Consider the following 15180-nt stretch of genomic DNA (forward strand, 5'->3'; position numbering starts at 1 on the left):
AAGTGATAGCGAGCTCGTTCTGTGAAAAGAGTAGGAGCGGGGAACATAGAATATGTCTACAACATTAGGGTGTGTTTCCAAGATTATTTCCTGCTACATTATACTCTGACGTAGAAAACATAGGGCCTTTGTCGCCGGCGGCATTGCAGCATGCGGAGCTGTAACTGCAACTCACCCTTTCGAAACAGTAAAGATCCGGTAAGAACACCATTGTCTGGTTAGAGCACACCCCAATACAAAATTACTAATGGTGCAACCACAGCATGCAATTGCAAGGCGAACTCCAAGAGAAAGGACTTCAACCAAGACTATATAAAGGGCCTATCCACGGTGTTACAACTATTGTACGGAATGAGGGTTTTGGGGGTATATATCGAGGAATCGGCGCTGCATACATTTACCAGATGATCCTAAATGGATGTAGGTTGGGATTTTACGAACCTATACGAGAGACTCTTACTGGCGCAATATTCGATGATTCAAAAACACAAAGTTTGGGAGTAAACATCTTTTCGGGCGCAACGTCAGGAGTTCTGGGTGCTGCGGCGGGAAGTCCTTTCTTCCTGGTTAAGACAAGATTGCAAAGTTTCTCACCACAAGCACCAGTAGGCACACAACATGGTTACAAAAATGCCATGGATGGAATGAGAAAGATTTATACAACAGAGGGAGTAAATGGACTTTACAGAGGAGTAGGAGCTGCCATGGTCCGGACAGGTTTTGGAAGTTCTGTTCAGCTACCAACATATTTCTTTGCAAAGCGGAGACTTGTGAAGCACTTGGGAATGGAGGAGGGGCCAGCATTGCACCTTGCAAGTAGTACAGCTAGTGGTTTTGTGGTTTGTTGTGTCATGCACCCACCAGGTAAGCAGTTTTTAATTTTGTAAATATTCTTTATGCTAATTCTCTCAGATACTATCATGTCGCGTATGTACAATCAAACCGGAAATCTGTACTCGGGTATTTTTGATTGCCTAGCAAAGACCGTCAAGACTGAAGGTATCTTCGCTATCTACAAGGGTTTCTTGCCACATCTTGCGAGAATTTTACCTCACACCATTTTGACCCTCAGTTTGGCGGAGCAAACCAACAAGCTTATGCGAAAATTCGAAAACCGAATCCTTCCTGCTTCGATAAAAGAGCAGGTATAGACTAGTTAATTCAGACCTCAGATTGGTTGGCAGGTCCGGCCGCGCCGAGTTGTATAACCTCGTTCAGCTTGTATAGTGTATGTCCCTTACGGGCAACCAGAAAAAATAATTGGTGTTTATATACGGGGCATTTGGGGTGTTATAAAAAGATGATAGATTATTGTTGAGCATTTTCATCCGTTGATAGATCTTGAGCATCCATAGCATAGAACAGTGTTTGAACTGATATCTTCCCTTACTGGCCTTGAATCTGGATTTTGATCCCCGCCCCAACCGTAAATACCATCAGTACCCTCTGCAACAGGGAGTCCGCAGATTCCACAGCCCTTCGATACGTGGTCAGTAGAAGGTTTCAATTTGCTCGATGTCCTAACAACATTGGCAACTATACTAGGGAAATTCTCCTCGACAGATTCGAAATATTGTGCCATTAAATCGTCAATCGTTGTCGACTTGGAGGAAGCAGATATATGAGAAGGTGGCTCCTGGTACACGACTAGCTCCGGGAGAGGTGTCGTTGAAGAGGAAAATGTCATGATTTCTTTTTTAAGGATATCTCGTAAGGGATAATTGAAGCCCAATCCATATGGTGATGGCCCATCGGAGACTTGCCATGGCAGAGAGAATCCACGCCCCTTGGCTGTTTCAGTGAGCGTCTTTTCTGCTAGTCGTGTAGTAGTATCACCGAACAAGATGCTCTCGCAATCATTTCTTTTGGCGACATCCACTAGGAGTCTATTTAAGAGCGTAGATACAATATCGGCCCTGGAAGTTGCAGATGACATTGTAGAGACAACATTCTGCAGATCCAAACTTGAGGCTTTGGTACCCTGAGTAGGAACGTCTGTAATTCCCAAAGATGCCCAATCAATACCTTCCAGTTGTAATGCTTCCTGAAGTCCATAACTTGAATAAGAATGCCTGGGGTATTGGTTCTTGTATTTTTGCAATAAAACAGCAGAGGCTTCTCTGTCCGCATCATCCAGGTAAAGATCGATATGCACAACGAATAGTTCATATGAAACTCGGTTCATCCGCTCTTGTTGGGTTTGAAGGTGGCCATCTAATATATGGAGCAGGCATGACGACGAAGGTCCAAAGGAAAGTGGTAATAATAATTTTTGTGGAACTTTCGAAGATCGTTTGCCTTTATACGTTTCCATGCGCTTTACTGCCTTTGTTTTAACATACTGTGAGAAGCATTTTCTGGTAGAGAACAGTTTATTAGTAAAAGCTATATAAGGATGCTGAGATGCATGACGAACTGGCAAACTGATTCTGATCGAATTTGAAGTGTAGCATTAGACTCCATACATCTCTTGCAGAGCACATTTGGTTGTTCCGCAGAAGGATGCACTGCCTCAGGATTTGCCATCGCCATCGCCATTTTATTCAAATAAGTCAGATAATTGGATGTTTCAAGTACAAGAAATGTTTCAATATCCTTAATATTTTGTGCAGATTCAAGACTTTTAATGAGGCGAGGCTGGAGCAAAATGTCAATCGCCCGAGCATAAATCTAACCATATAGAGTTAGCTTGATCTGTGCCTTACGTTTCCCTAACCCGCAATGAAGCTCTGGCTCTGTCAGCTAAGAGAGATCCCTGCCTGGGGGTTTGGTGTTGCCAGAAATCAAACAAGTCTAACAAGTCAAAACTTCATTCAACGACAAACTTTTCATATTATTTTGTGAATGTTCGAAAAGCTGGTCTTGATGTGCATTTGAATGTCAAGGAGAACGACAATATCATTCACCTTTGCAAATCTCGAGGTCTTGTTTCCTAGATACTAAAGTAACATAACTTTCAATTCGAGCCCGCGAGGCTACAGCAAACATGCGAGGTTGGCTTCATGGGTTCCTCGCATTGGGGATTTCGGCCCTGACAGTTGGTGCGTTGGAGGTCAGAATGGTACGTCGGCAGAGGTGGAGATGAGGTGCTTGTTTTGACGGTGATAGCAGGACGAATCTAATGACAATCGACAAGTATGCGCCGGAATGTATGATCGGAAGACTTGGGGAGGCCCGACTGAACCACATATATTGGTGAAATGGCTTCCAACTACACAAGACTCAGAGGATCCCGATCCAATTGCAAGCATGGTCATCTTTGAGTGGAGGGATTATGACCTGGTTGGTGTATTGCCAACCATTGACAGTATACAGGTACGATCCAACTGATTCAACTTTCCACATCCATCATCCGCTGATACCTGGGTTTAGAAAGAATTCATCTGCGATCCAGAGAGTATCAGCAATGGTTTCTGTAACAGCAACCAAACTGGTCAATTCCTCCTTGCGCCAAACGCAACAGAAAAGTCGATCAGTCAAATTTACACTGGAGCCGTTCATCTCAACAGCACCGGCCCACCAATAAATTATCCTATCAAAAAGACTGGCTACTACTGTGTTGGTACAACGGGCTATTCTCCTTCAAATGTTAAATATACTGCGGTTGTGGAATTCCGAAATGCCTATGGGGAGCTTCCAGCAGCACAAATACCAAAACTGCCATTTTACGGTATTATCACAATTGTGTACGCTGTCATAGGAATGTAGGTCAAGCTGTTCCCCTATTTATTTTTGCCGAAGCTAATTATTGATGAACAGTCTTTGGGCATTTCTCTATGTGCAGCATCGAGAAGATATTCGTCAGTATTCTCAGTCGAGTCTTTCATATCTGGACTAACATTTCAACAGTGCCCGTACAGAACTACATTACAGCAATCATTGTCTTTTTGATAGTCGAAATGCTGATGACTTGGGGCTTCTATGGTAAGTCGATTTTGCATTTCTTTCCGGACAACGCTAACCTATGTAGACTATCTCAATCGATCTGGAAGCAATATTGGCTCAAAAGCAATGATGATCATCGTTGCTGTACTTAATGCAGGCCGTAATTCATTTTCGTTCTTCTTGCTACTTATTGTCTGCATGGGTTATGGTGTCGTTAAGCCTAGTTTAGGCAAGACTATGGTTTATGTTCGCTATCTCGCTGGAGCTCATTTCGTCTTTGGCTTGATTTATTCAATTGCGAGCTTGACAATTACTCCTGAGCACGCTGGTAAGACCTTCTCTTATTACGAAAAACTTACATACTAACTTATGGTTAGGTCCACTAGTACTGTTTGTTATTCTCCCCCTGGCCGGAACTCTTACAGCATTTTACGTCTGGACTCTCAATTCCCTCAACTTGACCATGAAGGATTTAAATGACCGCAAACAAACAACGAAAGCAGGCATGTATCGCAAGCTATGGTGGTGTATTCTGCTCTCGATTATTGTCATATTCGGCTTCTTTTTCTTCAACTCGTTTACTTTCGCCTCGGCTTCAGATCCTGACTTTGTTCCTTTCCACTGGAAATCCAGATGGTTCATTCTTGACGGCTGGCTTAATATTGTCTATTTGATGGACGTCGGATTTGTTGCCTGGGTATGGAGGCCAAGCGCAAACAACAGAAGATTCGCTATGAGTGACGAGTTAGCGCAAGACGATGAAGGATTTGAGATTGCCGATTTTGGCGCTGAAGATGACGACGAAGATGATATCGAGAACTCCGCAGCTCGCAGAGGTGACCGAACACAACCCGGCCAAGAGGGAGCAAGATATGATCCTCCTCCAGGAGCTAACACCGCAAAGGAGATTCCAAGAGAAAGTCTTGATGGAGAAACAATTTTTGCAGTTGGAGAGGATGGCGACCGCTGGTCAGATGATGATGACGATTCGGAGACAGGAAAGAAACTTGTGAGTGGAAAGGGGACAAAAGATGCACACAATGATTCGGACTCGGATTAAGCGAGACTTTTACCATGTATCATAATGGGTCGGCGTTGGGTATTATTGAGAAAGAAGGAAATGGCATTTACAATTGTAAGCTCGGGGGATTTGTCATAGCATTTGTACTGATGTATTATTGTAGCAAAGCGTTTATCTATAGAATTTATACTATGGACTATATTTATATGTACCAATCTCCAAATCACTTAATAAATGGTTGATTGTCATTGATGAATGCCGCTCCTGCAAATCCATTTCTTCATTCTCACTACCCCTGTTTTGATATGGATAGTCGTGGCGTCTTCATCTCAAATGCCAATACACTTACATAACTTCACCCTTTCAGACCTCAATCTCATTGATTCCCCTTGTATAAGTATAAACTGGCAAGGCCCCGTTCTCTTAATCATGCCCTTCGACATCTTATCCCGATCAATAATACTCCTACCAAGCCCTACTGTACTATTTTTCACCCGATTCTCGAATTCTTTCCCATTACCCTTTACAGAATTGTGCATACGTGGACTGGTTTCAATGAAATGCGCAAGGGCTGCTCCTTGCGCAATACCCATATCGCTGGTTAGACGGCGCAGTGCGGTACTGGCGAAGGTGCGGTCCTCGGGTGAAGTAACACGAGATACGGCTGCGATATAGAGTGGCCAGACGAGGAAATAGGCGCCGGCTGCAGGAAAAGAGAAAGAGGGGGGCGTGAGGCCAGTCTCAGCTGGGATAGAGGGAGTACCAGGGACGAAGGCATCTTGGTAAAGAGTGGAGAGGAGATTGCTGATTGTATTGGGAGTTGAAGGTGGGAGGTTATTGAGAGGTGATGGGGTGCGGGATGGAGGTGTAGAGTGACCGGGAGATGAAGTCCAAGTTGACGGTTTGCGACTTACATAGCCCAGGCACTGGGGTACTGAGCGTAAAATCCCATCGCGCATGTGAATTAGTGTATCTGTGCTCAAATGATATTGAGCCATGTAGCTCAAAGACGTAAAACGTAGGGGTATGGCATCAAAACCTTCAAGAATATGTTGTCTAATCACCTCATTGAGCATGATTCGAGAATTTCGCATCGAGTTCCATATTTGCGCTATCCAATAGTCGTAATATATTTCGTAAGAACCCTTGAAGACAATCTCTGGGGCTTCATTCTCACCAGCTTGCACAGTCTCAACTTCCCAGCCGAGTGGTACATTAGCAAATATTTGTTGCAACTCTTTGTCGAGAGCGAGAGCGGCGGCAATAATTTGTTCACTATCGCCTAATTTGCCGGTTCGGAGATCGGATCTGAAGTACGTAAATTTGTCTAGGATAGCCAGCATTCTGAAAGCGGGATCCCGGAGGTCAAGCTGCTTGTAAACTGTGGCTCGTAGCGCCATAATCTCTTGTGGCATCGGGATCTCTCGCTGTAGTGCGCTTATGAGGAGATGAGCTGTTATCTGCATGAACAGACCAACACCCACTCGTGTTTTGAACTGTGAAGGGCCTCGAAGCTTGATCAGCGTCGAGGCTCCATTGATGTGTTCCGTCCATGCTTTCAAAGACAAACGGTTGGTACATGTTACTGTTTCGAATACGGCTAATACCATAATAGATAGTAATGTACTATCTTTGACAGCATCTGTGGGAGATCTAAGTGCGCCATTGACACGCCTTAGCGCAATCATATATTCTTGACGAGCTTCACCTAGTAACTGAGGTGATTTGATTCTGTTAGCAAGACCAGCAAGACCGACAGCCGTCATGCTTGTAGATAATGCTTCATCCAGACCACCATTGCGGCAAAGGTCCTTTAGATAATTAAATGTCCGTGTGATGGTCCGGATACTCCAGCCACAAAGTTGGCGATTAAAGTACGAGGTACCCTGTTCCACGATTGATGGAGCTATTGCGGCCCTTGGCCGTGGAGCCGTTAGGATTTCGTTCAACTCAAATTCGTCGTCAGGTTCATAGTTTGATGAGAATGTTGAATTGCTTCGACTTGAAATTCTCCGTTCGCTCGACGAGGATGCTCTGCTTGTTGCTTTTGATCTAGTGGCACTGAGTGGTCTGGGTGACCTCTGCTCTTTTTCGCTAGATGTAAGTTTTCTAGCCTTCTCCTTGGCCTTGGCTTTCTCAATGACAGCGGAACTTTCATTTCGGAAAGCCAAAATCAAGCATATTCCGATAACCTGGACACGTTTTACTCGCTTTCGCACAATTCGTGCAGGTTGGTTGTTCCTGCCCACCACTACACGAGACATATGATTAGTCATCTCGCACTCCTTTCCTCGTTTGAGCGAGGTTGCAACCCAAATAGGGTGTGCAGTCTCAGTGATGTGAGCCTCTTTGCATTAGTAGCCTGGGCATTACCAACCGTTGCAGAACGTATTAAAGATCGGGGGTTTCCATGTACACGAATCTTTCTCTCTCTACAATTTGCACACCCTTTTGAAGGCTTTCCACAATAAACCATGATGAGCGACGACTAAGAAATTCTTTCCACAAACACGATTGAAGATTGACATAATTTGTCAATAGGTGGGAGAATAGAAAGCTTTTTGTACAATTCTTACCACGGTCCTTCATACTGGATATTCCGACATTCTTGCTTGGAGTGAAATTGCAAGTACATCAGCCCCAAGGAAACGCTTCTAGCGCCAGAATAATTTTGAAGCTTCGGATGACGATAACGCAGATACAACTCACTGCGCCGCAGCTTGATTTACTCAAATCAGCTCAGGCACGCTACTTCAACGGTTTTGAACAGGCTTCTGTTCCTATTGAACAATGTTGACGCCTGTCAAAAGGTACGCATGTGATGGCGCCCAGGGCAGAATCGCTGAGAAGGCAAGATTTGAGAGATATATATATCTCTCTCCTAAAAAGGAATATTTTCGCTACAAAAATTACGAAATGTGAGAGTCCTCGCATTGCATTCCTAATCTGGTTTGAGTGATACTTCTGCATGGACCGCGTGGCACCTCCCAGGATTACGGGCCTGGTCCACTCTTGTAAGCTCGCTTCTGTCGTCTGTAGCTAGCGAGGCTAGGGGAACAGAAGCTTTAAATCATTTGACGGTACTGAAAAATACGGAATATCGATGAGAACCGCGGTTGTAAGATCTTGATTATCTCCGAGTAATTGCCTGTCTCGATGATCATTGGTCTGGTTTACGACTGTTGCCTTTTCAACAATGGGTTTGCTGTCTTGAAATCTCGGGCTTGAAAAGCCCCGACTTACTAACACCAAAATTAGCATACAGGTCAAAAATTAACAATTTTTTTTGGCCATCATTTCTACAGCGATATCACACGGAGCTCGCTGAGATACATCTTATATTGGATCCATCGAATACGGCTAATGCCACTATGGAATTAATGCAGTGGCCATTGAGTGCAATGGCACAATACCTTTCGCGATACCATTGACAAGAGTTCGGAATTCCGTACATGGAGAGATGCACCTCGGAGCTCATTCAACTAGCGACAATAATGTCTGCCTATTCATCACATGAAAGAGGGCCCAAAGGATTGCTTCATCTGATGTTGACTGGTGATGGTGCTTACTTGGGATGACTTCAATATTCTTATAACCGTTAAGGCCGGATATCGACGCGGGCAAGATACACTCCAAGACAATAAGATATCCAACGATTTATCCAGAAATGGAGCGGCTCAAAAACTGGTTTAAATGTTCAAACGGCGACGAATGTATGCAAGACTCATAATCTATAGTTGCATAGACTCCAAAAGGTGGTTTATATTCTACTTCGGTTTTGGCGGGGGTGTCTCCAGACACTCGTGCTATGTTTATTCTGTCACCTAAATTACTAGTCACTTTTTTCAAAGCTACTACAGCTCTCTGGATCGTTTGGTTTCTCTCTTTCTTCCCCAAAAGTTCTGTACATATTTTGCACACATTACAATCTCTCAAGAATGGTCCCTTGAAAGGCTCGCAATTCCAAAAATCAACTATTTGCTTGCTGAGATGATTCATTAATTCCGTCATGGTATATTTCTGGCTCTTGTTCTCTGACTACAGGTTATTTCGCCAATTGGTTTGTAAATTGGATGTCCTCCCTCCTACTTTTTTTCCCCACCACATGTTCTTGAATAGTACGTCGCAGTGCGATTACGGCTTCCTTTTCCTGGAGTCATCTCGTCGAAATTGGCCTAGACAGCCAAATAGCCTCTTGATGGCAAGACGAGAGGTTGGTATTTTTACACGGCAACAACGCCGGGCGTATCTGCACATTTCAATATCTTCTTCTAGGCTCACACGGCTTCTTTTGGATAGCACTAAGCTGAACGAATTCTGTGTCAGTCTCAAAATTATCCCTACTGCGGATGCACTTTGAGATAGAAAACTGATATCTACACCAAAAAATTCACAATCAAATTCTTCGGGCAACAAGTCGCATATGCAGAAAGCCATCCCCATGTCGATGTATCCATTCGTGTGGCTTATTGGTAAAGCTTGAGATGAAACCTTTCTGCTTGCCATAAGTATTATATATCAAAGATTGGATTGTTTGTTTATAAACTCACTATACAGAGCAATTCTGAGGCACAAACAAATTTAATCCTCTCAATTTATGCAAACAAACATAGAAATAGGTCATTACATATTTTTCTTCGATTTATGTGATGATAGAAAGATTCGTGGGGCAATTTTATGGCCGGTGGTAACAGGCTTGACGTTTCAGTCCGGTTCATGTTCCATTTTACAGAGAAAAAAAGTCTACTAATCTGAAATCATGTCAATAGGAAACCTTCCTTGCTATATTTTTTGGACATACGGTAGGAACTTACATATCCATACATTCTAAGCCGAAAGTACAGTCACCGTGCACTCCTACTAGCCGAAACGCGTTTTTTTCTATTTTTGATGCATTTTTATTCTTTAATACTACAATTTATTTTATTAATTATGCCACCACAATGTATTCCATTGAGATCAATTAACTATAATAATATTTCTAGAATGTAATTGAATTTATACAATTGCAGCAGAATTATAGGAAAGGTTGAGAAATGTGTGAACAAGGGAATTCACTTCAAAAGAATGACTTCAATACAATGGCTACTGTATCAAAGGTATTTAGGCGAATGCGAAGGAGACTAGCTCTTTCAGTAGTGCCTATATAAGGCCTACTATTTCCCCTCATTAGCTAGCTCTTTAGAGATTGAATACAAATAGACATTTAGGGGCCTACTGATAGTGGGAACCACGTCTTCCGTATCTCTCTCGAACCAACAAGAAAGGTGCTAGGTCCACAAAAATCTAAAAATCTCTCATAAAACTGTTTGATAAACTATATTAAAGAGTTTATAATGTATCGATAAAATCATTTTATTTAAAAGAACTAAAAGAAAATTATATTCACCTTAAAACAAATATACTCTACTAAGTTATATTCGATTATTCCCCAAATCCATTTATTAGGAGATTATTAATATATATACTCTTAATTGTAATAGGAATATGATATAACATATTCTTAAAAAGAATAATATAAGCAATTAAAGAACTAAAAAAAGGCCTGAACTTACAGAAGAATATACAATTAAAGACTAATCTAATGTTTAAACTATAAAGGATGAACAACAAAGGAATAAGAACTAGTCTTCTAATCAAACAAATGCTCTGTAGAGTAGGGAAAAGAAAAAAATCAGAAACAAGCCTTTTGTGTTTTATACTAAAAATAGAAATGGAATATAATCCAAATTTATTCTATAAATAAAAATATAAAGATTATAGTCTGAAAAGGCTTTTGTGATATCGGGAGGAATAAGCTTTATATTATGGATAGGGATTTTGAGAGTAAAAAGTTTAGATATAATATCAATTCTTATCTTGAGGTTCTTAATAGAGAACTAACTCTCATTTGAGAGGAATTGAATGAGGAATATTAATTTATACAGAATAATACTCTTATATATTATACTTATAGGATATTAGATTGGTTTTAAAAAAAAATTATTCCTTTAATCAATCTCTGATTTCTTTATAATCCCAATCTCAATCCTATAGAATATATTTAATAATATCTAAAAGTATATATATTTCAAATATTTCCGGATATTGTAATAAATAAAAGCAAATCGGAATATACTTGTTACGTAAGCGGACACAATAGGAGTTGTAAGCTTTACCACTACGCCACACACGCAATCTGTCCAAAAGGCACAGTATCAGGGATTGTTTCCTGATAGCTTACTACTATATATATATCCATATAACACTAAGGGTATTTAGACGTGCTAAGATAAGGAACTATTTGAGCGGCATAATCGTCACAACCGAATTTAGCAATTTAATTTCAATACCAGAGGCTATTCGCTCCTCTACGGGTACGATCCGCTTCTGTTTCCAGAAGGGAACGTCTGATCCGGATTGTTGTTGAGGTAGAGCTTAGTTTCTGGGTGGATAGGCTTGTTATGAGCTTCGATCCCTATAATAGAGGAAAAAAAGCGAAAGTAGATTGCTATTTGTTTAGCTAAGCAGCAAGACTCTTGTATTATATATTAGATTTGCGGTTTTTAAAGATATAATATATTCAAATGATTAATTAAATAGTGAGTTTATAAGGGATAAATAGTAAGCTTTATTGAAAAGATTATTGCTTTTTAAGAATCCTTTAATAATTAGAATAGATCTGAATATAGAATTCTGAATCAATGATTAGCTAAATGAGCTTGCTAAGTATATGTAAGAATTTCTTGATATATATAATCGTCTATTTGTTAGATTACATTTCTATAGGAGTAAGGGGCCAGTCTGAATGCTTTAGATTGTTTATAATGTATTTAAAGAAGTAATATAGTTCTTAGTACTGTTGTATAAGCAATCCAGCTTATTGTTTTGATAACCAAATCGCTAATGGTAAACGGTATAATCGCTGTAGCCTGTTTTTATAACTATTAGTCGATATAAGACTGCTCTTGATAGAATTAGTTCCTTTAGCTTTTCTGTATTGTATTTAAAAGACCACTCCTTATAGCCAGCAGAGAAAGAGGAGTTCATCTCTTTCTATTAGGTAGATTCTGTATATAGGCGTTTCTGACGAATGATTGTTCGGATCTCATTAATTGTTAATAGTTTGTCGATTGCTTGGTCTATAGGCTCAATTGCACCTGCGATTGCTAAGCGATCTGCTTCCTCGTTGCCTTCGATCTCCATATATCCAAATAACCACTTTATCCTGACATCGAGTTGTTCATTGCTTTGTAACACTTGTAGAAGGCTCATTGCGTTGTGGGCGGCGGAATTCATTAATATCAATATTCAATTCAATTATTATTATTAAATCAATTATTCAATATTTTACTTTAAAATTTGAATATATTCTTAATCTATATATACATATTAATAATATATATAGTTCCTTATCTTAGCACGTCTAAATACCCTTAGAGAGGTCCAAAACAGACGTTAATTAATATAAATAAAATAAATAAATAAATATTAATAATATAGAGTTTTATTAAAATATTATAATACAGTTTTTTAATATTTAATATATTAGTTATTTATTATAATATAAACTTTTGTTCTGTTCCTTATACTTACTTTTAAATTTATAAATAAACTATTATTCAATATATCCCAAACTGTTTGCAAAGCACTTTCTAGCCTTTATCTAGTATTGTTATATGGATATATATATAGTAGTAAGCTATCAGGAAACAATCCCTGATACTGTGCCTTTTGGACAGATTGCGTGTGTGGCGTAGTGGTAAAGCTTACAACTCCTATTGTGTCCGCTTACGTAACAGAGTATCAGGGATTTTACCTTGTGGATATCGTTCTGGGATCTCTGATTCGGGCTTTTAATTGGAACTGGGTTAACAACCAATTGAAAAGTGGATCGAATTAGGGACGAGGATGTATCTGCTTAATGATTGGATATTCTGAATTCATTAATAATGGATTATTAATGGTGAGGGTATTGGATAATAGAAGAGTGTTATTCTATTATTACAAATCATATGGTTGACTATAGTATAGTATAATAGCCCCTGTACTAGCCTTTTCGGGACGAAAAGGTTAAAGAGGAGGGCTCTGTTATATGGATATATATATAGTAGTAAGCTATCAGGAAACAATCCCTGATACTGTGCCTTTTGGACAGATTGCGTGTGTGGCGTAGTGGTAAAGCTTACAACTCCTATTGTGTCCGCTTACGTAACACTTAGGGAGGTCCAAAACAGACGTTAATTAATATAAATAAATAAATAAATAAATAAATAAATAAATTAATGAATAAATAAATAAATTAATGAATTCCGGGTAACATCCGGTCGGCTAGTAGCAGTGCGTTAGTACTGTACGTCAGTGAATGACATGCAAGGAGTAAATTGTAATCGCTGACAAGTATTGTCTAGGCCTCTTCCTGCCTAACCATAATATAAGGCCCATGAAAACCGCATTTATACGGCCTCGACGGTAAGAATGGGTATACAGATTGGTCGAGTAGGCAATTGCTGTATACACTTCTTTAAAGACTTAAATTGTCTAGTTCTACAACTTTCTCCACTCTCGCTTCTATCTCACCCATGTCATCATTCTTCAATCAGCCAAAGTTCATCCTCCTGCTTGCATAGAGAATCAATTACGAAACTCGACATTCTCACTTTTTTTCCACGTGTACATAGCCACTGACGATAAACTCAGTGCATTCCCAATCTGACATAGCACGAAGTTGATCTGCAAACCCATCATCTGTATGGTCGTTAGCCGAAAGCTTAATCATCGGAAGCTGAGCTTACTCTTATATCAGCCACGTTTTCAACTACATGCATGCCTAATTAAGATTAGTTTTCAGCCTTGCTACGGGTCGGCTCTAAGTTGCCCTCTTCTCAATCAAGGAATTATTAAGTTGGTGGTAGAAATTTTATTTTTCGGATGTGTGATGAGTATCAAAGTCTGGGATAATCCAGATCAACTGAGAAGAAATGTCGAGGATGGAAGAGTATATATATTGTTGGGAACTTCTTGTTAATATTTTATTTGTTCATTCCCTCCATATTGATCAATTAGCTGCAGTTCAAGCTTCTCGAGTCTTCACTGTAAACCAAAAGTTTACAACAGAGTTATCTATTCTCTACTCGCTGCTCCAAAAACTCTAGTCGAGAGCCATATACTTCTTTTTTTAAGCTAGCATTTCGTCGACCCAAAAGATAAACCATGACCATTACCTATCGCAACGGTGTTGAAATTGGAGAACTAATTGTCTATGTCCCTTCTCTCCTCCTCTCCGTCTTGCTTGCTTTCCGCCACGGATTCGGCCGCAGTGCAGGCTGGTACTTCCTCATAATCTTCTGTCTCGCTCGCATCATTGGTCCCTGCATGTCTCTCGCCTCCATATCTTCTCCCTCAGTATCTCTCTACACCGGCGCACTCATTCTGCAAACCATCGGCTTATCGCCTTTGCTGCTCACTACCCTGGGACTCTTAAGTCGTGTTCTAGACAGCATCAATCGAAATACCCATACACTCATCCAACCTCGCATGCTGAAACTCATCGAGATACTCACATTGGTCGGGTTGATACTTGGTATTGTGGGTGGACTTAACGCAAGCGATGCATACACTTCAACTGGGAAATGGGTGCCGGGAACAGAAAGCAAAGTTTCTAACATCTTGTTTATTGTCTCATTTGTGGCAATCATAGCCACCACAATCCTCACCAGTTTCCCGATCTCACATGCGGAAAAGGGAGAGAAGAGGATTTTGTTGGGGATTGCCATTGCATTGCCATTCCTGTTTGTTCGACTCTTGTATTCCGTTCTCTCGACTTTCGTGTCACACTCTACGAAGTTCAACGCTCTCAATGGAAGCGTCACGGTCTTATTATGTATGGACCTGCTTGAGGAATTGGCTATTGTGGTTGTCTATTTGGCAATTGGAGTCACATTGAAAGTTAAATCTAAAGACGTGGTTGCAGATCCAGAGATACAACGGGTTTCGGGGACTTCAGATAGTGATGTGCCACTTCGACAAAATCAGCAGAGACAAACACAACAACCGAATCAAAAAGCAGGAGCAGAAAATGTGATGTTGAGGATTGCGAAGAAGACAATTATTGGGAGGTTGGTAATGGCATTCATGCCGGAAAAGAAAGCAGATGTGGAGATGCAGCATTATGTTCAAAAGTAAAGAGGTGTGAGTTAGGAGGGGTTTGAGGAAGCTGTTTGAGTCTGCTCATTTTATTATGTGTTTTTGGCGTTGGTGTTAGAAAAGATGGTTTGGTTTGATGCTATCGGTCT

General features: G+C 40.5%; 5 protein-coding genes across 5 annotated transcripts; 3 read left to right on the forward strand and 2 right to left on the reverse strand.

Moving 5' to 3' along the window:
• Window positions 1-52: 52 nt before the first annotated feature.
• On the forward strand, window positions 53-1151 carry EAF02_011983 (uncharacterized protein; the record flags this gene model as incomplete). The annotated part of the gene is made up of 4 exons (XM_038908031.1): window positions 53-69; window positions 124-198; window positions 263-864; window positions 913-1151. The coding sequence occupies 4 exons, from the start codon at window positions 53-55 to the stop codon at window positions 1149-1151; spliced, it is 933 nt and encodes a 310-aa protein (XP_038752206.1).
• Window positions 1152-1324: 173 nt separating this feature from the next.
• On the reverse strand, window positions 1325-2538 carry EAF02_011984 (uncharacterized protein; the record flags this gene model as incomplete). The annotated part of the gene is made up of 2 exons (XM_038908032.1): window positions 1325-2357; window positions 2417-2538. 2 exons carry the CDS (start codon window positions 2536-2538, stop codon window positions 1325-1327), a joined length of 1155 nt encoding a protein of 384 aa, XP_038752207.1.
• Window positions 2539-2777: 239 nt separating this feature from the next.
• EAF02_011985 (uncharacterized protein) lies at window positions 2778-5125 on the forward strand. The gene is made up of 7 exons (XM_038908033.1): window positions 2778-3061; window positions 3109-3315; window positions 3373-3704; window positions 3760-3800; window positions 3850-3924; window positions 3971-4213; window positions 4263-5125. The coding sequence occupies exons 1-7, from the start codon at window positions 2987-2989 to the stop codon at window positions 4943-4945; spliced, it is 1656 nt and encodes a 551-aa protein (XP_038752208.1). The 5' UTR covers window positions 2778-2986; the 3' UTR covers window positions 4946-5125.
• A 110-nt stretch (window positions 5126-5235) lies between these two features.
• Window positions 5236-7170, reverse strand: EAF02_011986 (uncharacterized protein; the record flags this gene model as incomplete). Its single annotated transcript, XM_038908034.1, has 1 exon — window positions 5236-7170. The coding sequence occupies one exon, from the start codon at window positions 7168-7170 to the stop codon at window positions 5236-5238; it is 1935 nt and encodes a 644-aa protein (XP_038752209.1).
• A 6928-nt stretch (window positions 7171-14098) lies between these two features.
• Window positions 14099-15070, forward strand: EAF02_011987 (uncharacterized protein; the record flags this gene model as incomplete). The annotated part of the gene is made up of 1 exon (XM_038908035.1): window positions 14099-15070. One exon carries the CDS (start codon window positions 14099-14101, stop codon window positions 15068-15070), a length of 972 nt encoding a protein of 323 aa, XP_038752210.1.
• Window positions 15071-15180: the final 110 nt, after the last annotated feature.

This window comes from Botrytis sinoallii (genome assembly GCF_014898435.1).
Source record: "Botrytis sinoallii strain Bc 23 chromosome Unknown BSIN_038, whole genome shotgun sequence".
In the NCBI taxonomy this organism is placed as follows: Eukaryota; Fungi; Ascomycota; class Leotiomycetes; order Helotiales; family Sclerotiniaceae; genus Botrytis; species Botrytis sinoallii.

Bases quoted from the DNA above. Each gene is read 5' to 3' on its own strand.
- EAF02_011985 (XM_038908033.1), top strand. From the start codon at position 2,987: ATGCGAGGTTGGCTTCATGGGTTCCTCGCATTGGGGATTTCGGCCCTG. The intron at 3,801-3,849 runs GTCAGTATTCTC...ACATTTCAACAG, and splicing joins GCAGCATCGAGAAGATATTC to TGCCCGTACAGAACTACATT. The intron at 3,925-3,970 runs GTAAGTCGATTT...TAACCTATGTAG, and splicing joins GATGACTTGGGGCTTCTATG to ACTATCTCAATCGATCTGGA.